This window comes from Homarus americanus, unplaced genomic scaffold, assembly GCF_018991925.1.
Source record: "Homarus americanus isolate GMGI-L3 unplaced genomic scaffold, GMGI_Hamer_2.0 scaffold52512, whole genome shotgun sequence".
In the NCBI taxonomy this organism is placed as follows: Eukaryota; Metazoa; Arthropoda; class Malacostraca; order Decapoda; family Nephropidae; genus Homarus; species Homarus americanus.
In genome coordinates, this window is record NW_024735442.1 from 595,205 (window position 1) to 618,180 (window position 22,976).

General features: G+C 43.4%; 1 protein-coding gene across 3 annotated transcripts in view; it reads left to right on the top strand.

Annotated features, from left to right (window-relative positions):
- Positions 1 to 22,976, top strand: part of LOC121870955 — a 67,029-nt gene that overhangs the window by 36,264 nt on the left and 7,789 nt on the right. For 2 of the 3 annotated variants that reach the window (XM_042372934.1, XM_042372936.1), the window contains exon 3: positions 4,554 to 4,712. In XM_042372934.1, coding sequence (XP_042228868.1) covers positions 4,597 to 4,712 — 116 coding nt within the window. In that variant the 5' untranslated portion in view covers positions 4,554 to 4,596. Of the gene's footprint in view, positions 1 to 1,292; positions 1,434 to 4,553; positions 4,713 to 22,976 lie in introns of all 3 variants that reach the window. The other variant, XM_042372935.1, reaches the window with a different exon arrangement.

Consider the following 22,976-nt stretch of genomic DNA (forward strand, 5'->3'; position numbering starts at 1 on the left):
TTATCGTCTGATTGTCTGGCCACAAAATACGACATAGCGGATGTGGGCAGTTTGTCTTGCTCCAGTGAATTCAGTCCGTGTGTCCCTCCTACAAGACCAGGGATGGAGAGAGGGAGGAAAGGTAGGAGAAAGGGGGGGGGAGGTGGGAGGGAGTGAGCGAGCAGGGAGAGGGAAGGTGAGGGTAAGGAAGGAAGGGATATGTGATTTTCAGATGATTTTTCTCGTCTTAACCATAAGTGTTGAACCTCTTTTAAGATATGGTCAGGAGTTTGTAGTGAACGTCTCCTTACCTGTAGCTAACGATAGAAGGAAGAACAAGCGTGTTGGGTCACCTGGAGAGGACTGTGACTGAGGTGTGTTGTTGTTCACACATGGAAGTGAAGGCGTTGTTGGGATGACTGATGTATGTATGCCATTATGTGTCCGTCATTGTTGAGACCAGATTAAACTATTGGAAAAAGAAAAGTGGATTATTTTTAAGTATATATTAGGGAACTGTGTCGAGAGTGTTAAGTACTTAATTATAGTTAAATGTTACGTGTTTGACTTTTTTTCTGCTTTTAATCATTAGTTCCTGTAATTATAATGGTTTTCTTACCTTATGCAGTTGATGACCTTTCACTTTGTCATAATTTGTATTTTTTTAACACTCGTGTACTGTGTTGTGTCTGGCGTGGGGAGTATCCATGTTTGCTAATGCCGCCTGTAAGGTTTTAAAAAAAATACCATTTGAATTCACCAAACCAGCGTCCTATAATTACTTGAAGTTCTATATCTCAGAGGAACCTAACATAATAATCTGCGTCAATATTTGTAAGGGAAACTCACCAGAGGAACATTCCAGACAAACACCAGTGAACACGGTAGGGAACAGACCAGACACGCCGCAGGAGCAAATTGTTGTTCCCCCATGACCCACTTCCCGCCTCCCGGCACAACATACCGCCGCTATGTTTACATGACGCTTCAGATTCTCACAGTAGTTGTCAGTTGTAAAGTTAATTAAAAAAAAGGTATTGTTTGGTATTGGATATTTCGATATATCATTAAGAAAAATAAATATCATTAAAGTTAAACCGGACTGATTAGTTTGCCACGCGGTTCGAAAGCGGTGGTACCAGATCATCACCGAGAAGATGGTTATGTTTTTATTAGGTTTTCTCTATTCGCAGGCTAGTTTTTTCTGAATAAAATTAGATTAGTTTATTTAATAAATATTAATTTGATATAATATAATTTATATATCTAAACACTGGGATGATAATAATTGCATTGAATCATTTAATTTATAGGTCCAAACCCTGCCAGTACCTACCCCTGGTGACGGTGTGGTGGCGGGGGAGGAGCCTGATTGTGGGGTACACTGTAGAGACGCTGGCTGAGGTGACATCGTAAACAAGTCTCGCCTTACCCACAGCACACCCAGGCTTCACGTGTGTAAAGTATACCGATGACATAAGGGTTCATCTGTATGTTTAGAATATACCGAGGAGACTTGTATAAGGCAGTAGGTAGTTATCTATTGCCATGTATTTTAAGCAACACGAGAGTTCACTTTTGAATTACAATTTGAACTCATGTGTATAAAATTGCTCTTTTTACTAAGAATGTACAGTACAGAGTCACTGTTCTCTCAGGCGCGTTAACACACAAACCATACACCACAAACACGCTAAGCTCGTTCATGTACAACACACGCACACACACACACAACCAACTAACGGGGTAAAAAGTTCTAGATTTTTTCGACCACGCTGTACAGGGTTTACTAGTGATTATAGATTCACTCCACACTTTCTACCTCTCAGCCGGAGCTAACTTTCTTGAAGCCGACCACTGCTGGAGCATCTCTCTCTCTCTCTCTCTCTCTCACTCATGATTACTTTACCTGCTAGATTACTTGTGAATTGATGCTGCTTTTGATGTGAATTGATGCTTTTGTTTCTTTACATTGTATTGCTGCTAAACTCCTTGCCTATTAACACACCTCCTCATCATATCTAATATTATTCCAGTTTTAGTTTATTTTATCAACTCAAAGGAAAACTTAACATGAGGATACGACCAAAAGCTAATAAGCAAATATATTCTCACTGTGTTCCTCGCCACGACAAGATCCTCGCCTCCCTGTGTTCCTCGCCACAACAATATCCTTTGTTCCTCGCCACGACAAAATTGCAGTGTTGTTAGTTCCACTTCGTCAAAATTCGTAAATGCTTAAAAAAACATCGTAGATTATGTAAATTATTTCAAACTCGAGCCAACGCCGTTTATTGGTTGTCTGTTCGTTCCTTCATATTCCATCAGCCAATAGGAGTTCTTTGTGTACGTCATGATTGTCCCCTTCCCACGTTGAGTTTATCCTCTGCGTCACCCCTTCACCCACTTCTCTTTGTCCACTACTCCTTTCTCCATCTCCCGCTGCTTCTCATCTTCCTCATTTTCATCGCTATCATTTCTACTTTTTAAACCCCTCTTTTTCCTCCTTAATCGTCAGAATCAACCAATACTCGTTAAGGCTGCCTGTACATTAGTGGTTATTATAGTTTTCTCAGCTAACCACAATATTAAGACGTCGTGTGACCTTCGGCGTGGGTATATGAGGTACAGAAATGAGGTAGTACTGAGGTGAGCGACGTTAGAGCAACTACACCCCCCTTGCGAGCTGTAACCACAAGCACACCCGCACTCACCATAAGCCTTGGACGGTGTTGCTACTTTCCACTGGTACAGGGAAGATGTACTGTAATGTAATGAACGTTGCATCATCACCGTACATGTGAGATGAGCCACAAAGACATGTTGCGTCACTGCCATAGAGGCAAGGACCACCCTAAGTTGTGTCTGCCTCATTGTCGACAGAGGTAAGGCCCGCCACCACACTGACCGCTCCGCCACCACGGTCACCTCCCTACTGCGGTCATGGGGTCGTTTCTCGAGGCTATTGGTTTTCACTCGCCCTCCTCTTGTTGATGTTTGTTATTGGTGATTGATGGTGTGAAAGTAATGGTTGTTAAAATTCTGGTGAGTAAACAAGTTGGTATTTCATTATAAGAATGTTTACCAAGTGACCTGGAGAAGTTTCGTGGTAGTGTTTCCCAGCGGTGGTGTGAATGATGTGGTCGTGTTGGTCACCACAGTGTTTAATATAACCCGTACTAACAGTTTAGTTTGAGTTGTAAATTATTATGACCTACATACGAGACACAGCACAGATCAGCTAGTGGTTCTGCGCAGGCTCCATAGAGTCGGTGGGGGGTTGAGATCTTTATTTAATTTCTCGGGTGAGTTTAATAGTTTTGGTTCGGAACTTTTACGAATATTTTAGGGCAATTATTGGTTGTGTCTCCCCCACCACGGCCTTCATGAGTAACCCCTGTGGGGAGGGTGACGAAGTATTGGGGATGACGAGGATAGACCGTGAGTCAGGAGTGTATCACCTCGCGTGTGTGACCCTGGTGGTGGTGCTAGTGATCACACACACACACACACACACACATACATACACACACACACACACACACACACACCATACAAAATGGTTTTAAATCTACTTCCCCAGCTGATTTACAGATAATTATTTTTCAAACGAGAACTAAGGCGGGTACGGTGACTGCCTTGACGAACACCATTCCCCGTGTTTGAAGATCCTCATTCTCACATTTTATTTGCATACGAAGACATACATGTGAATATATACCAGAGTAACACAGGTGAATAATATGTTGGTATGGAAGTGACGAGATTTTTACCTGGCGAGGTGGGAGCGAGTCCTTATTCAGGTCTTCAACGTAAACAGCCATTAATTGATGCTGTTGTGATTATTATAAAGCTGTATTGAGGTGTTCAGTGGACTGGTGTGGGTGTTGGGGTGAGGCAGAGTGTGAAGGGCGAGGTGATCTACCCAATGTAGACTTCCGTCCCTCTTGCCGCGAAGACCTTCAACCATATGCTCTTGCGTAACACCAACTGGTAAACTACGACAGTATTATATAAAGCGATAACTTAACCTAACCTAACAATCATTTCAGTTAAGATTTTCTATGTGTCAATAGTTGCGATGAATAATTTCTGCTAGAAATTTATATTTCTTGCTTAAGTAAATTGAATAAAACAGGAATTGTCTGTGGTAGCCATGGAGGGTACGTACCTGCTTGGTGGTAGCCGACCAGCACCGCCCCCCCCCTCCCCAGGCCTCGTCTAGCCTTGCACGTATCCCTGAAAACATTAAGATACAAATTTGATCTCGTTTTTCCTCCTGTCCCCCAGGAAATTCATGACTACAACTGCCTGCTGTATATTTAACATTTCTGATCGTACTGGTGTTGCTCTTGACTGATTAGTTGTATAGAGGATTAAGAACTGTATTGAAAAAAGCTTAAACATATATTAAGTTTTTGAGCAAATCACACATGGCTGACATACAGAACGCCGTCATATCCGGTGTTAAGGATGTATAGTAAATGTTTAGTTATCTTTAAGCCCTTTTGGGTATTTATTCCATTGTTTTCGTCGCAGCTAATTTTTATAAAACTTTATTTTTTTCTTTCCAGGTTTATCCGAGAGACCCACACAATAGTGTTTCGTGGGCGTGGCATGATGGGCGGCGTGTGGACGAGCGTGACCGTTTTGGTCTTGCTGACGTGGGCAAGTGTGGGCGTCAGGGGTCACGGCAGATTGGTAGAGCCGCCCGGTAGATCAACGGCCTGGAGGTAGGTGATGCTTGGAGTAGTGGATCTGGGGTCACACACACACACACACACACACACACACACACACACACACACACACCTCTATTATTCATTCTACAATATTGTCGTTTTGCCAATATAAATGTCGACATTTTTCTACACGGCGCCATGATGACAAATCCTCTGTCTTCCTGATAACTTGAAGGTCTATTAGAAACTGTTACCCAAAGGAATTTTATTCATATTAAACAAAGGTAAGATGTCAGTTATTTTGTCTTACTGTTTCTTCTACTCAAAGTTGCATCGATAACCAGTTTTAGCTTTTGAGATTTCAATGGTGTGTTTGTAGGAGAGAGCTTTTTGTATTGTTTGAGGCGAAAGAGTCGGTGTTGTGTTTGTGTGTGTGTTTGTGTAAGAAAGAGAGAAGACACGACACTCACCACCTGTAAAGCCCAACCCTTGTCATCTTGCTGTCGTGGAAAGCGCGACAATAGTAGAGGTTCTGTTGGCTGTGTCAAGAAAAAACAACGGACGTATATATTTTAAATTCAGTAATTTTAAGTTAGAAAATGTTTATCAGTCAGAAAGTCCTTTTAATCGTTAGAAAATGTCTCTTACCCTGTTAGGAAACATATCTCGAAGTTTTATTACAAAATGTTTCTCTACATATAACGTTTTTCAAGGTATAACTTTAATCATTTATATTACTAAAATATAAGGTGTCGTGCATATGACCCACCACTTATAACAGGTGTAATGGGGGATAACAGGTGACAGTTGTGTTAATTGTTGTCACCATAAGTCCGTGACAGCCAGGTGGGCAAGCGGGTGTCTGCTGAAGGGAACATGAACGTCTCCGTTATTGTGCAGGGAGCATGGCGGTGGAATACCCTTGAACCGTTGAGGACTGAAAGGTCCTCGGTAATACCAGGGTTCTTGTCAATGCTTCTGTCAACACTACAGGCTGCCTCACGAGTCTTAGTTGTCTTCTCCATCATAGTGTTGTGTGTTAGTTGCTTCACTAGGCTTGGGGTGCTAGTATCTCATTATTTACCTCGAGAAGTGTGAGGAAAGTATCAGTTTTTATCTTAGAATTTATATGAACAAAAGTTTTATTTAATCTGCTTTGGTAAGATATAGTCACAGTATTCCATCATTTAATCCCTTGGGCAAAAATAACAATAATCTGGACCTGTTATGAAATTAAACGTCAAATAATTACATTTTGAAATAAGGAGCTGAACGAAGTCACTTACCCTGTTGTAAGATTTATTAAACATTTTAAATTCCTGATCAGACGCCTATAAAAAGTTTGGTTTCTTTCCAAGTATTGTGTCTTGTGCTTGCAGCAGTTGGTAGCCTTGGTGAGGTGCCTGTCTGGCTGAAGTCCCCTGAAAGCGTTAATAACATACAGACAATCGGAGAAAGAAAGTGATAAGAGATTCAAGAAATTGAATACAATGAAAAGCAGAACATTAGATAATCGATTACATGGAAGTGGATAAAACAAAGATATTGGCCATCAAAGAATAATTGACAGGAACAATGAAAAGGTGGATTATGAGGTAAATCAGTCAACCATTGTACTGACTAACTGATGACATAAGACCAGTTATTATTTCCATGTTTCACAGGATAATCTTTATTGAGGGATTGTTAACTGATAAAATGAGAATTGCAACTCATAAAGGAGTAAGCTGCCGTCGGTCGCTATAAATGCATTTGTTGAAAAAATATATCTAGATATCGTTGGTTCTTTGAAGGCTTTAAATCAACTGTATAAATAAGTAATGTGTCTCCGAACTTTAATCACTGAACTTAGAATGAAGTTTGTAACACGTGAACAAGACCCGAGTAACGTGTGCTGTGCTGACAATGATCTGTGGCGTCAAATATCCACACTTCTTGTTACGACACAACCACTTAATTGAAGTCTCTTTGGTAATATTCTTAATTCTCCTCAACGTGAATGCTTTGTAGAATATATATAAACTGTGTAGCTAGCTGTATATTATAACAGGCTTGCTTATGGCCAGGACGGGAGAGGCGAGTTTTGTACGATACCCTTGTTATACTCGTATAAAGTAAGAAGCGTGTGATAACTTCCTGTGAACTCGGCAGTCAAGACACCGCTGTGGTCACTGTTCATGTTTTATTGCACAAAATTGGCTTGATCTAACATTTCTATAAATCCTTACATATGTTGTGTACCGTAAAGACTAGGGAGCTCCTTGTGTTTCCTATTGTACTGCTATTACTACAGTACTGTACTCTTACTGCCACTACTACAGTTGTCTCACTTACCATTTCGTGAGTTATTGTGATTATGTAAAGACAGCACGAGGAAAGTTTGCCCATTTAGTCGAAAATCTTTACATAAGCAACAGGTTTACACGCTTGCCACCATGGTCCGTATTAGAAATGTACCATGCAATTTTGTGAAGTACTGTACTGTACTGTATACGAGACTGAGTTAACGTTAATCGTCGGGCCTGTGTTACTACTATGATACAATGATATGAGTTATTAGGGATGTCACCTTCGTTGGTGAGTTCTGAGGTGTCTCGAGAGGCCGATACGGGACCGGAAGGGTCGTCCACAGATGTTCCACATGTGGAGGGCTACATCTAGTGCGGGAGGGGCGACGGCAGCGTCTTTCTGGTGCTCTTGTCTTGTCTCTGGTACACTGATCATTTTCCTTCTGACAGACGATTTTAACTATTTTCTAAGACACTATTGTTTGTCCCGTGTTGAGTAACGATAATCCACTTTACTCCTGACAGATTATTTGTCATTTGTTTCTGTCGACTCTCATTCAGTGGCTGAGTCCCGCCATCAGTGGTCCCGTTGCTTATACCACCACTATTTGTCGACGCCGCTGTACCTGCTGGCGGTGTAGCCTTATTTACGTAACAGTAAAGTCACAATTTGTACAGCAAGCACAACCGCTAAACTGACTAACAGTTCGTGTTGAATACTTTACCTGACAATATTATGATGGTTTATGCCCATTTTGTCTATACACTCGTTTGGTTTACTGACAAATTTCTATTTCTTATACACCTGGGTTCCCATTTCGTCTATTCCCATTGTGTATACACTGAAAATGTCACATATTCCCAGAATGTCTACTATCAGTTAATGATCTCTGAAAATTACTTTACCTACTTTAGCTAACCTAGACCAAATAGGAGCAGACCAAATGGGAATAGTAGCCATTTCCAGAGTATACACAATGAGAGTAGACAAACTGGCGTGTTACCTTCATGGTTCTGCCTTTTTTATTACACAATAATTTTATTTAAAAAGAAAGTTACACAGAGAAGCTAAAATACATTTCAATCATAAACTGTTTACACTTATCGCCCGCCAGTAATACGGGGTAAATTTGCTTTTAATTGCCCCCTCTCCATTAGGACAACAAAATTATGTTTTTTCGATTGTTTTTTATGAGTTTCGAACGATCATGACCAGTTCCGTCGGATATCACTCGTTTGAGATATCGACCCCCCTCCACACCTCCCATAAACGAGAGACTTCCGACGGAAATGAAGGTCATGATCGTTCGAATCTCATCAAAAACTGAACTAAAGGACTCAAAGGGTTCACTCCAGCCGGTCATTCTGATTGCCGAGGACACGAACAGTGTACCATCATGGTTGTTTTGGTTGCATCTCATCTTATTGGTTAGCGAATCAGGCAAAACAAAGGTTATTAGGTTAGGTCAGGTTGGCTCTTGTTGCTTTATAGACATTTTCGTGGTCTTTCTTTCTTTTTTTTTTGTATTTCTTTTTTTTTTACTTCGGATTATGTGCTGTCTGTCTTAACCTTACCTGTTCTAATTTCAAACAACCTAACCGAACCGTATTCAACTATAAGGTTAGCTTAGGTTGGCCTGTCTGCAATTTTTTTTCCCAACATGCTTGCCGGTCATTTTGCAAATTAACTAACCCTCTACCTCCCCCCCCCTCCCCCGCCAAAAAAAAGTAGCAGGTACATAACATCAGGGGACCAGCAGGAAGGATGTGGACAGCGCGGGCCAGTGAGCATGACGGGGGTGGGCCATTGCTGTTAAATATCTGTTAAAGTCTATATCCTGTGTAGCCAGAGATGTTTACAGCAGATGTTAGTGTGGCGAGGTTATGTTGACTGGTTCCTATGGTAGTTTGGGCGTGGTAGTGTGTGTGGTAGTAGTGTATGTGTGGTAGTGTGGTAGGGTATGTGTGGTAGTGTGGGCGTGGTAGTGTGGGCATGATGGTGTGAGCATAGTAACAGTGGCACGAGTCACTACTGTAGCGTCTGTGTACATGTCTTCATACAACTACTTTACCAGTCAACCAGTCAGTCAGCCAGTCGGTCAACAAGTCAGTCAACCAGTCTATTGTACGAGTCAGTCAGGGTTGGTGTTCTTATAGTGCTGGGTGACGAAAGTGATAAAGAATTATGATCATTCTGTGAGTGAAGCTGTACCAAGTGGTGTCACCCTCGTGTGTGTGTACCGCAAGTTCTTCGCCTCATTCTTAACTTGTGTGTTTGTATTGTTGCTTTCTTCCTCATTCCTCTCTTTCTTTGGGGATTAATCCTCACTACTATCAACACAGATCTTCCTTGAGAAAGTTTGTGACTAGAGAAACGATTGTGAAACTGTGGAGGTGGTGGTGTGTAAGGACGCCTGAAGGGAGGGTGGGGAGGAGAGTGTTACATTGCCTTCTGAGTAAACGTCCCGCTGACCACCACACCCTGAAGCTTCTCACCACTGCTTGCTCTTACTATGCTTCCGTGTGTGTGTGTGTGTGTGTGTGTGTGTGTGTGTGTGTGTGTGTGTGTGTTACTCGTCTCTCCTTATTACAGAAGGATAGTCTGATGCTAGAGATTAAGTCACTGTGGTAAGTTATTTTGTGATGTGTATGTTATGTTGCTTGATAACCATGCATACATGTCTGCTTGATACATAATATACAAATATACGCTCTCGACGCTTATTCATACACGTTCTTTTTTTACGCACGCATTTACGCGATCTCGACGCACGCACAAACGCCTTCTTAACACGTCAATACTCCCTTTAAAAGAGGCATATACTCGTGTACAAGACCTCTATATAAGTTAGAGTATAATTATGTTTGTGTGTTTTGGTGTGTTAGACAAGTAGCATTTTCTGTATAAATTAGAACGAACATATGTACATTTAAGCTTACAACACACACACACACACACACACACACACATAACAACAGTAGAAAGTTGAGGAGGTAGGTCCGTGGTATTCGTGACAGGCGGAGGAGGAAAGCTGCCTGGAGTGGTGTACGGCCATCACGGGTTGGTGGACTGTTTGATGGTGACTATGTAACACTTACTTTACTTACTGTTGAGTCTTTGAGTGCGTTCATGATGATTTTGACGAGTCATCATCATTATCGTCACCATCTTCTTCACCATTATCGTCACCATCTTCTTCACCATTATCGTCACCATCTTCTTCACCATTATCGTCACCATCATCACCACCTTCATCATCATAATTACTAACTTTTGTGCCTGTATTAAGCCAGTAGGAAACCTTGTGTAGCAAACTACTGAGCCACAAGCTAGTGTTAGTCATAGCGGAGTTCGTGCTAAGAGCCAGGAGGAATTAGTAAATGCCTCGACGTCAGGAACCAGAGGAACGTACAGTACACCACGAGAGCCTCTGTCTAATGATTATCTGAACAGCAAAGTTAATACGCACTGTTCCACAGATTAGACAGCAAGAATGATGAAGAAAGGTGCCTCCCATCCCCCAAGCTGCTTGCTGAAGTTCATACGTTACTATGCTGATATCCTGACTATTGTAAGGAAGCATTATACTCAATTGACTATTTCTAGTGTTATTGTAGTTTGTTTTAATGACCATAATTTGATTTCATCTTCAAATTAGCTTTTGCTACGAGTATTATCAGTCGTGAAATTGATTATGACATCAATGCAAACATTTGCTGTTGGGAACATTCACATCTACAAGACCGTGCTAGTTGGTGTGACGTAGTTGGTGTGACGCTCGTAATTCCGACAAGAAAGTGTTGAAGGTGACACTGCATTGATTGTTGTGGAAATGACTGTCAGGTGTAGCCAAGCTTTCTACACTTGTAACCCAGTTGGTCGAGTGTGGTGTCCATAACGAGTGTATGTAGTGCATGGCAAGAGGTGTGGGAGGATTTCCGGGTGAGGCGAGGAGAAGGTTTCCTCGAAAGGTGTGTTAATGAAGGTTTCAGAAGCATCCGGGCACAGCAGGCGAAGGAAGAAAGCCAAGGACGGGAAACCACAGCAGCCGACTAGGTTCGTCTCGCTAAGGTGGAGCTGGCGACTCACACCACATTTAACTACGACTACTCAACCTTTCTGAAAGTGACGACTGTACCCCAACATACGACGACTTCACCCCAACATACGATGACTTCACCCCAACATACGACGACTTCACCCCAACATACGACTACTTCACCCCAACATACGACGACTTCACCCCAACATACGATGACTTCACCCCAACATACGACTACTTCACCCCAACATACGACTACTTCACCCCAACATATGACGACTTCACCCCAACATACGACGACTTCACCCCAACATACGATGACTTCACCCCAACATACGATGACTTCACCCCAACATACGACGACTTCACTCTCAACATACTATACGTATTTATCCCTACATAATGATTACGCTGCTACTGTCTAGGATCGTGTGAGAGGTTGGTTGTCCTTTCTTTCACCTCTGTCTGGCTGTCATCCTCTCTTCACACGTTTATACCATAATTATAGCCTTTAGTGGTCCCATCCTGTCCTAAACGCCCCACTGCCGCTACCAGAGGCGGAAATCTAGTTAGTCTAATGAGAGTTTTTGTTTTCTTCGGCCACGAATTGTCGATCCATTCATCCGTCTTGTCTACCCGACCATGTCTACTCGTTCTGTCTATTTGTCCCTGTCTACTTGTTCGATTTACCTGATCTACCTGCTCCTATCTATCCGTGGATCTGTCGGTGGTGGACGTTGTGAATGGTCGTAGTTCGACTTGATCGTCATCTTTGGCGTGATTGCGGTGATTTTAAAACAGTTGACAAGATCTTGGGCGTAATTGCAGTGGCTTTTGATTGGTGACGTGATAGCGGTGGTGGTGTTGGTGGTTGTGGTAGTGGTTGTGGTAGTGGGGGTCTTGGTGTGTAATGGTGGTGGTAAGATACGCCAGGGTGACCGTGCTGCCTCTCCGGTTGCCTGGTTTTATCGCCAATTTCCTACACCTGTCTGATGCTGGTGGGAACCCGGGCAATGTATGGTGGGAGTGAGCTAATGTGGTGAGGAGGGAGGAAGTGACGAGAGACGAGTAGCTTTCTCTAATCGCCTTTGTCAGGTTGGTGTGTTAGGTTAGGTTTGGGTAGGTTCGGTAAGGTTGGGGTTTTCTTAGGTTAATAGGAGTGGTTAGGTTGGGTTAGGTTAGGTTAGGTTAAGGGTTTTTCTGGGTAGGATGAGTGTGTGGTTAAATTGTTTCTATTGGGAAGCAGTTGGAGTGAATTAAAATAACCAACAAAATTACATTGAGAAGATTTTATTCTTAAAATTCCTGTTCGAGTCACCTGTGTTGCAATGAACACACACACACACACACTGCCTTAAACTGAATCAAATAACACTACTGACCTGATCAGGAAATGTTCTTGTCCAAACTGGTCAGTTCATCTTCTGACCTTGTATTTTTTCTCCCCCTTTGTACGTGTAAAGTTCACAAGTGGTAAATGCTTCCATTAATATCTCACGTTTATATCCTCGGTCTCGTGTCTGTGTGTTGATGAAGACAGATGAGAGTGTAGGGTTACTGGTAGTGTCTTGTAGTGGATAAATAAAGGGCATCATTTCGTCTTACATATGTATACGAGAATGTGAAGAAGCGCTTGGGGTAGATTGGTTTAGGTGGGTGTATTTATATTATTGATAGTTGTATACGGAGTTATGTGGTGTCTATATACGCTATTGTAGTCATGACGGTGTGATATTTTTACCACCACACTGCTCCACACTCCTACACACTCCACCACACTCCACCACACTCCTACACCCTCCACCACACTCCTCCATCCTCCACCACACTCCTCCATCCTCCACCACACTCCTACACCACCTCCTACACCCTCCACACTCCTCCACCACACCTCCTCCATCTCCATCCCCACACTCCTCCACCTCCACCACCTCTCCACCCTCCATCTCCTCACACCTCCCACCACCCTCCCACCTCCACCACACCCTCACCCCTCCTCCTCCCCACCTCTCCACTCCTCCATCCTCCCACCACCTCCTCCATCCTCCACCACACTCCATCTCCACCCCTCCACCACACCCCTCCTCCTCCACCACCCTCCCACACCCTCCACCACCTCCATCCTCCACCATCCTCCCACCTCCACCACTCCTCCCACCTCCCACCCACTCCCACACCCCCCACCACTCCTCCACCCTCCTCCTACACTCCTCCCACCATCCCCCCATCCTCCCCCACCTCCACCACCCCTCCCCCACACCCTCCACCACACTCCTCCATCCTCCACCACACTCCTCCCCACACACTCCTCACCTCCCTCCTCCACCTCCACCTCCACCTCCACCACACTCCTACACTCCACCACACCTCCTCCTCCACACCCTCCACCACACTCCTCCATCCTCCACCACACTCCTCCACCACACTCCTCCACCTCCTCCATCCTCCACCACCTCCCTACCTCCACCACACTCCTACCCCCTCCACCTCCTCCACCACTCCTCCACCCTCCCCACCACTCCCTCACCTCCCACACCCTCCACACCTCCCACCCCCCCACTCCACCACCTCCCCCCTCCACCACACCTCCATCCTCCACCACACTCCTCCATCCTCCACCACTCTCCACCCTCCCACACCTCCCACAACCTCCATCCTCCACCCACCTCCATCCTCCACCACTCCTCCATCCTCCTCCATCCTCCACCATCCCCACTCCACCACTCTCCACCACACTCCTCCTCCATCCTCCACCACTCCCACACCTCCACCACTCTCCTCCACTCCACCACCCCCTCCTCCCACCCTGCACCCCACCACTCTCCCCACCCCCCACCACACCCACTCCTCCACCACTCTCTTCCACCCTCCAGCACTCTCCTCCACACTCATCCACCACACTCCTTCACCTACCATCACACCCCACCACACTCCTACACCCTCCACCACACTCCACCACACTCATCCACACCCCTACACCCTCCACCACACTCATCCACATCCCTACACCCTCCACCACACTCATCCACCCTCCACCACACTCCACCACTCCCCCACCACACTCTTCAACACTCCTCCACACTCTACCACCAATACATAATTCTCGCCAGTGATTAAGTAGAGTTATTTTCAATGGTAGTTGAAGTATCATTCTTGACCTGAGTACTTGAGTACTGGTAAGACGAGACACCTCAACATGAGCAACACCGGATGACTCCCCTGGAAACTCTTTGTTGTGGGCCTCCGGAAGTAAGTAAGTAAGTGTGTGTGTGTGTGTGTGTGTGTGTGTGTGTGTGTGTGTGTGTGTGGAGAGCCTCTCTCTCTCTCTCTCTCATAAATAACAATGACGACAAACGACATTAAAACATAAGATAATTACCATTGAATATAATTCGTATAGTATTACCTGAAAATTAGATATCCCAGCTTATTTAACCTTAAGATTGACCTCCCTAACACTAACCTAATAGTATATACCTAACCGAACCCTAACCTACCAAACCTAACACACACTTACCTAACCTACAGTAACCTAACACTAACCTAATATATAATATAATAGTACCTAACTTAACTCCCCCTCCCTCCCTCAGGTGAAATAAGCTATGGTGCGTAATCTTCACATATTATCTACATTCTCATAAGTCCATCAAGCTTATCGCTGGGGCTGGACGTACTTGAACATTACACCTCGGTAAACTTGGTCGACTTTCTTCATGTTTTCTCACTTTCTAACTCGACGAGTGATCTCCCAACACCTGCCAGCTAAATCATCCCTCGCTTCTTGTTATCTTCTCATTGGCTGACTTGACTCCCCCCCCCCCCACTTACTTATGAGGGTTGGCTGTTGTGCTTGTCTGGCTCTGTTTGTTTATATCCAATCATCCGTATTTTGTTCATATCCAATCATCCATACTTTGTTTGTATCCAATCATCCGTGTTTTGTGTTTATATCCAATCATCCATACTTTGTTTATATCCAATCATCCATATTTGGTTTATAGCCAATCATCCGCCTTTAAGTTGCAGGAGCAATGACCTCGAATGAGCGTCCTCCAAGCTGACATTTTGACGGAAGGTTAGGCGGTGATGCTGGGAAGGGCATTTTACTGATCAATATATACCTGCCGTCACAACCCTCTCCTCTCCTCCTACCCTTCCTCACCAACCACCCAACGTCTGGCTCAACCTCACCCCAAACCCATCCACCCCTACCACTCATCACCCATCTACCCCTCATCACCCATCTACCCCTCATCACCCATCCACCCCTCATCACCCATCCACCCCTCACCCACCACTCACCCATCCACCCCATCATCACCCATCCACCCCCATCACCCATCCACCCTCACCCATCCACCCCGCCCCCTCATCACCCATCCACCCCTACCACTCATCACCCATCCACCCCCATCACCCATCCACCCCTCCCCCATCCCATCCTCACCACCCATCCACCCTCACCACCATCCACCTCACCACCCATCCACCTCACCACCCATCCACCTCCGCCCATCCACCCCCACCTCTCGCCACCCATCCATCCTCACCGCCCATCCACCCCCACCTCTCGCCGCCCATTCACCCCCACCTCTCTTCACCCATCCAGCATCTACCAGTGTCTGAATGTACTTTGTCTGAGTGATAAAAAAAAATTCAACATCAGTATAAATACAGGCTTGGGTACAGGGTCAGAGACGGGTACAGGGTCAGAGACTGGTACAGGGTCAGAGACGGGTACTGGGTCAGAGACGGGTACAGGGAAAGAGACAGGTACAGGGAAAGATACAAGGTAAGGTATAACTACAGGTACGCCTTGCTCTACATGGGTGGAAAGATGTCTTACTCAAAAAAAATATCTACTCGAAGGTTTTTACATTAGATAATATCCTTAAAGGCATGGCAGTACTCGGATTGGGATTATTTAATTTTATTGTTTGAGAATTTTGATTTTGTTGTCTGCATCATTGACTTACAGTATAAACGTAATTACTGTGAATGTCATAATCACCATTGGCCTCTCTTGCGTATGAAGACGAAAGACCACAACACAACACACCACCACTGGCGTGATTGGAAGTCGTAGCTGCCAGACAACAACAGACACAAACAAGGTGAAGAATAAGATCTTCCATGAGACATTATTGTTATCTGCCACTTTCAAAATCTACCAAACGAGTGTGGTGATGACGAAGCCTCACACGTGCTGCAGTGGTTTGAAGTTAACGTGATGAAGTGTGGGATGACTAACCTGGCGGACACTATCAAGGGGTCACCTCGGGGTACCAGGTGAAAGGGAGAACACAGACTCATCACCGCTTCTTCACAAAAACTGGAGGACTTTCTCGCTGTCGAAGGGAACAAAACCTCGAGTTTCAACTCCTCGCAAAACACCTTGGGAATGCGTGGTAGACGGTGAGGAATTCATTCAACTTCTCTCGCCACACTGTCCTCTACTGTACTCCACCTGACTCGGCTGTCTTAGACCCTCACTGGCTGTAACAGGCTGTCGGTTTCCATCATGCTGGTGACGCTACAGAGATCGAATTAGCATCCTGACTAAGAACGCTGATACATACTCTACCAGTTAGTCTTGGGTGTGGTAAAAGTTCATAATGTATATTTAGAAATCTATGGCTTGATATAGGCATTATCTAGAAAGCTTCTCTCAATAACAGCTCTTCAGTCTACAGTTCAACCTACCATTTTAAAAGAGGTAGTCCATATAATTTGTGCACAGCTTAGATGTTATTCAACGTCCATACACTTGAACGAGGGGAAGAGGGTGGAGAAAGAGGCATTTGGCGTACGATTGACGAACTTGCCATACTCTTAATTTTCCGTTTTCTGAATCAGAAGAATCGTCTTGGTGGGATTGTCTGTTGTGTCGTTAATGTTGAGAAAATCTGCCTCATCCATCCGCCGTGTTGAGTGACGAACACTTGACCGAGATTGGTTATTGCAATAATATATGAATAATACATGTACTGAATAACTGAAAGGGGAAACTTCAAAACCAAAACACATTACAACCTGGAACGAACATAGACGCTGTCAGAACGATCACACAGTAATAAAATTGCCGTAAAACAAAACAACAAACATAAGGTCACCAGATGGACCCAGGAGAGGATTCGGGTTTCGTTCACTAACCCATGACCATGTGTGACCCTTCCTGGCATGGCTAATGATGCTCAAACAGACCACACCTCTGCATAAACCATATTACGGAGAAACTCATTACACACTAAATCAACCTTTTCGCTACTTCCAAATCAGACATTTACCCAGACTTATTAAGAAAAGCCTAAAAAAAAAGTCTACCTCCTTGCTTTCACGATTTAGCTTTTCCGTCTGTATACCCGATTGTGAATCTAGGGTGCGTAATCTTCCCCAGGTACCCACTTCCACTCGACTCCAGTGCTTTTTTGGTACCACAGTTTTATGACCAAAGTGGCAAGTTTTGGTGTTCTTGAAGCTCGTGTTTAATTTACCTCTTGACCTGGTCTCAAATAGTCGTACATGAGTAATAAACAGACGCTGCACTTGAACGTCTCGTCATACAGGCAACTTTTCTTGCTGGTCATGTCTGGGTCAACACTTGTCATCCTCGCGTCTCGCCCTCACCTCCTATGGCTGACAAATACATGGCTCACGCTGGATGCCGTTGTTGCCAGCATTCTGCAAATAGAAAAAAAAACGGGGCTCTGAACCAACGCCTCGCGGCTGAGGAAACATATGTGGAAGTGCGAGTGTTTTAAGGTTGTCAGATTCTTTGTGTATTGAGAGACTATGCCATGATTATTTGTGTGCAGGGATGTTTTTTTTTTTTTTTTACAGGGACTAGCCCACCCGGGCACAGGTCACTGACCCACATCGGGGGCCTGGGGGTCGAAAATGTAATAATAATAATAATAATAATAATAATAATAATAATAATAATAATAATAATAATAATAATAATAATAATAACTGATAATAATAATAATAACACTGCAATAATAATAATAATAATAATAATAATAATGATAATAATAATGATAATAATAATAAAGAAATGCAAAAATGAAGAAAAAAGATCAAAAGTGAGAATGAATGGAGACCCTGCAATTGTGTGCAAATGAGGTAGAAAGTCAGATCAGCAACCTGAGACTTGGTCACAATTTTCTTGATGCCATATGGCAGCAGGGTCTACCATTAGACAACACATTATGCTTCCAACATCTTCCTACTGCTTACTACCTACTACCTGATACTTACTACCTACTACCTGATTCTTACTACCTACTACTTACTACCTACTACTTACTACCTACTACCTGATTCTTACTACCTACTACCTGATTCTTACTACCTACTACTTACTACCTACTACTTACTACCTACTACCTGATTCTTACTACCTGCTACCTGATTCTTACTACCTACTACCTGATTCTTACTACCTACTACTTACTACCTACTACTTACTACCTACTACCTGATTCTTACTACCTACTCCCTTTAGTAATACGGTATTTTTTGCCATTGAAACAGATAATAGAAATTACCTTCTAATGTAATTTTAGTGTATAATTTTATTTCGTGTTTTCGTGAACATTCAAGGAAAACTTTGGTATTTCAAGATTATCTTAATTATTTGACCAGGAATAACGAGTGTAAAGATAATTTTCCTTATTTCTCTTGCCTTTTCAGCATTCAATACATATTTCTCTCGAGATTATTCATATTTTTCTAAACTCCTTGAGTATTTTGGCATCTTTATTGTTTCCGCTTGTATTGTTTGCCGCTTCTTTTCTGTTTCTCGCTGTTTATCACTGTCGTGTTCCGTCATCAGTATGTGTGTGTGTACTTGCATGTGGTGTGGTCAGGTACCTTGTGTTTAGGGGCCGTGGGTCGATGTCGTTGTGTAGTCCCAGCTCCAGGAAGGCTTTGGTGAACTACCACCCTGGAATGCCTCTCCCGGGAATAATACATTAACTACACAGGTTCCTGGGCGAGTTCTACACCCCTACCTTTGTTACGTAAATAATTCTATATCAACTTCTGCTACGTAACCAACTGCGCGTATGTTTTCACCAATCATAAATTATCACACCACAATACACCACTGAACTTTGTACCGTGAATAACCTTAATTCCTGGGACGAAATTTCATTGCAGAGTAATTTATTTCATCGGGTTTTTATTTGTTTCTTTATTGATGTATTTTAGTCTGATAGTAATTGTGTGAATTGTTATGGTAAATGTATATACAGTAGTGTGGGATTCCTCACCTCACAGCCACCATCACAATGCTGATACTGTATTCCCCTACGAATTGGTGTGTTTTCATTTTTCTTCTTGTCCTTCCTCTTGTTCCTCTTCTTCTTCCTGTTCTTTTCCTTCCTGTTCTTCTACTTCTTCTTGTTCTTCTACTTTATCCTGCTCTTCTACTCCATCCTGTTCTTTTTCCTTCCTGTTCTTCTACTTCTTCCTGTTCTTCTACTTCTTCCTGTTATTCTACTTTTTCCTGTTCTTCTTCTTCCCGTTCTCATTCTTCTTCCCGTTCTCATTCTTCTTCCTGTTCTTCCTATTCTTCTACTTTTCCCGTTCTTCTACTTTTCCCGTTCGTCTACTTTTCCCGTTCTTCTACTTTTCCCGTTCGTCTACTTTTCCCGTTCGTCTACTTCTTCTTGTCCTTGTTATTCTTCTTCCTTTTTAGTACAGTTTTATCATTAGTTGTGTAGGAATGTAGCTGGAATTACTATACGGCTCTCACTACAGCCACTACTTTCTCCTACGTTTACTTTCACCAGTCCTTTTGTATCTGCTGATGATGAAGTAAAGTGGCAAATGACTTTGCCAGAAAGCATAGAAACGGGAAGTAAAGTAGTCAGGGGTGATAGCAGGTGGGGTGGTGGCCATACACAGCAGACGCCCGCCCGCGCTCAGGGGGACCTAAGCTAGCTAGGTATTCATTATTGTAATGGGTGTTAATTTATGTTTGTTAGATGGTGGTGTTATTTGTTCACATATATGTGTAAAGTGGGTCTTGTTCTTCTATGTCAGCATGGAGGCTCTTGGGCCACCAGCTGTGTGTTTTAGTAGTTCCTTCTTCTTTTAACTGGGAGAATAATGGGTCCTCCAACTCTTCAAGTTTGCTCCATATTCTCTGGCTTGGCTGTGTGTACGTGTGTTCAGTGGTTCGATATTGTATAATTCGTGAAGTTCTTGTATTTTGGTGGTGTATGGCGGGAGTTGCTTTGATGCTCTACGGATAGCTTTGTTTTGTACTGCTTGAAGTTTAAGTTGGCTGGATTTGCTGATCGTGTTGAGTGGTATTGGTGGATATTCTAGGTGAGGGCGGACAAGTGCTTTGTATAGATGTAGTTGAATTTTGGTGTCCATTTTGCTGAATCGTCGTAGTTTCGTGAGTTGTGATTGGGCAGTCTGTTTGCGTTGTTTTACGTGTTTTGCTATGCCTGTTCTTGTTATTGTGAGTCCCAAAATTTTGCCTTCGTTGGAGTATTGTATAGGTACGTTGTTGACTGTGATTGGTGCAGGGTTTATTTTGGCAATGTGTATTATCATTAGTTTCTGTGTATTGGTTTGAATTTTCCACTTTTTTTCAAAATCGTTTGACATTGCCTGGATGTCGGATGATTTGGGTGACGTCATCGGCAAAGTCTATGTATTTTCCGTGGATAGGAGGTAGCATGTCCGACGTGTATATCGTGCAGAGTTGGAGAGAGGTTACTTCCCTGTGGTACTCCGCTGTATCACTTGATGCTTGGGCCTGTGTGGTTACCAATGATGATTTTTGCCTCTCTGTTATCAAGGAAGTTACAAGGAAAAGAAGTGAAGTTGTTGGGGAGTTCTTGGTTGGTTATTTTGTATTTGAGCCCTAAGTGCCAGACCTTGTCGAATGCTCTTGCTACGTCCCTTAATACTACGTTACATTGATCTCTATTGTGCATTGCGTTGGCTATGTTTTCATAAATTAGGGCTAAGGCTGTATGGGTTCCTCTATGTTTTATAATTCCGTGATGCCTGGAGTTGTATTTCCCTTCGAGTTCGAGGTGTGTTCTCAGTCGGTGGTTCATGATTTTTTTTTCCAGGACTTTTCCTGTGTTTCTAGAAGAGAAATTGGTCTGTAGTTAGATACTTGCGTGGGAGCTTTACCTTGTTTTGGTACAAGTCTGATGCTTGTTGTTTTGAATTTCCTTGGGAAGTAGCCAGAGGCGAGTGATGCATTAAAAATGTTTCTGAGTTGGTGTATCATGTTGCTTGGTAGATGCTGGAGTATGGGTTTGCTTATTTTACTGATACCTGGGGCCTTGTTCTTAAAACTGTTTATTTTTTATTTTTATTTCGTCTGCGGTGATTGGTTTGATCAGTGAGGATAGATCGTCAAGAGTGTTTATGTCTATATTGGGACTATATTGTCGCTCGGTGTTCATACTTAAGTTCAGGTTGTCTTCGTGACTTATTTGAAATATTTTGCTCCAATATTTCCTGAATTCAGGTTCTTGTTCTTTGGGTTCGGTTAATTTGATTTGGTTGCTGTTTAGAATGTTGTTTCATTTTTCGCTTGAATTGTTTCAGGTTGTGGTAATTTGCTTGTGTCTGTTATTAGTTTCTCCCAGTTATTCACGTATGCTTCTTTGGACGTGTTTCTTCGTTGTTCGTGTATGGTGTTATATTGTCTTCTGTATTCTGGCGTCCATCCTTGTTCTATGATTAATTTTGTTAAGTTACTGAATTGTGTCTTTAGAATTCTTGCTTGGTGTGAGTTTTGAGGGTGTCGTAATGTACGGTGAGTGGTCTTGGGTATGTGGTGTTCCATTGCTTGGCTCACGTTTTTGTACCATATGTCTAGTGTGTTGTCTATTTGGGAGGTGTGTTTGTTGTGTAGTTGGGTGATTTGATGATTGATTAACTCCTTTTTGAATTCATCCCAGTTGGACCGGCTGTAGCTGTATCTACTGCTGCTGCTTACGCGTAGCCCCCAACCTCCCCTTATAGCCACACCTTCGCTACCATTTACTACTACTACAACGCCATGTTCGTTGGTAAAAAAAAGTATATGTAGATTAGCAAGGGCAGAAATAAGCTTTCTTTGGAGGAAAACACGTGGTGCTTAGTGTTGAATTAGGCGAATGAATGAGTGTATGAGTGTAATCTTGCTTGCTTTAGGCGTGATAACTTCCCAGCATAGTGAAAGGATATCATGATGACATTTTGTGTTTTTGTTGATACCTTTAACCATATAATTAAGCACGAGTTGGTTGTACTCCTCTGAGACTCAGGATGATGGGTGGTGGTGGTGGTGGTGGCAGGGGGTCGAGGGCCACCGAAGGCTGGATTCTTGTGAAAGGTGTGGGAATTCTTGCGTCGCCAGGTGAAGGGGACCATAAACGCCCCTCACATTCCGTATCCACGTCTTTGACTTTGTTTCGCTTCAGGGGTGTCAGAAAATGTTGATGCGGGAGTGTCTTTCTATGCTTTTGTCTTTGGGGTTTTAAGACGACAGGGAGGATTTCTTATAGCGTCTTGTGAGTTTCATAGAATAAAGAGACAGTGATAAAACGTTTTAGTATGAAGAGGAAGTGTAAGAGCGTTTATCTTAGCAGAGTATCGCTAGAATTTCCCAGTTGTTGCGAAGCCAAGCCTTGTAATTTAGTGGAATATGACAATTTACTTTTATTGTGTGTAGAGGAGCTTCTCCCTGCACATTGTGAGCCTCATGTAGGAAGCTCCTTGGTTCTCTCTCTGACTCTTTGTCCGCTGTTGTCATAATTCTTCTGTGTCTTCTTCATTACTCGTGCCCCCTTGCCTCACCCCTGCTACCTACACCACCCCTTCCTCCCCCAGTGTCTCTTTTACCCCCTGCACCACCCCTTCCTCCCTCAGTGTCTCTTTTACCCCCTGCACCACCCCTGCTACCTACACCACCCCTTCCTCTCCCAGTGTCTCTTTTACCCCCTGCACCACCCCTT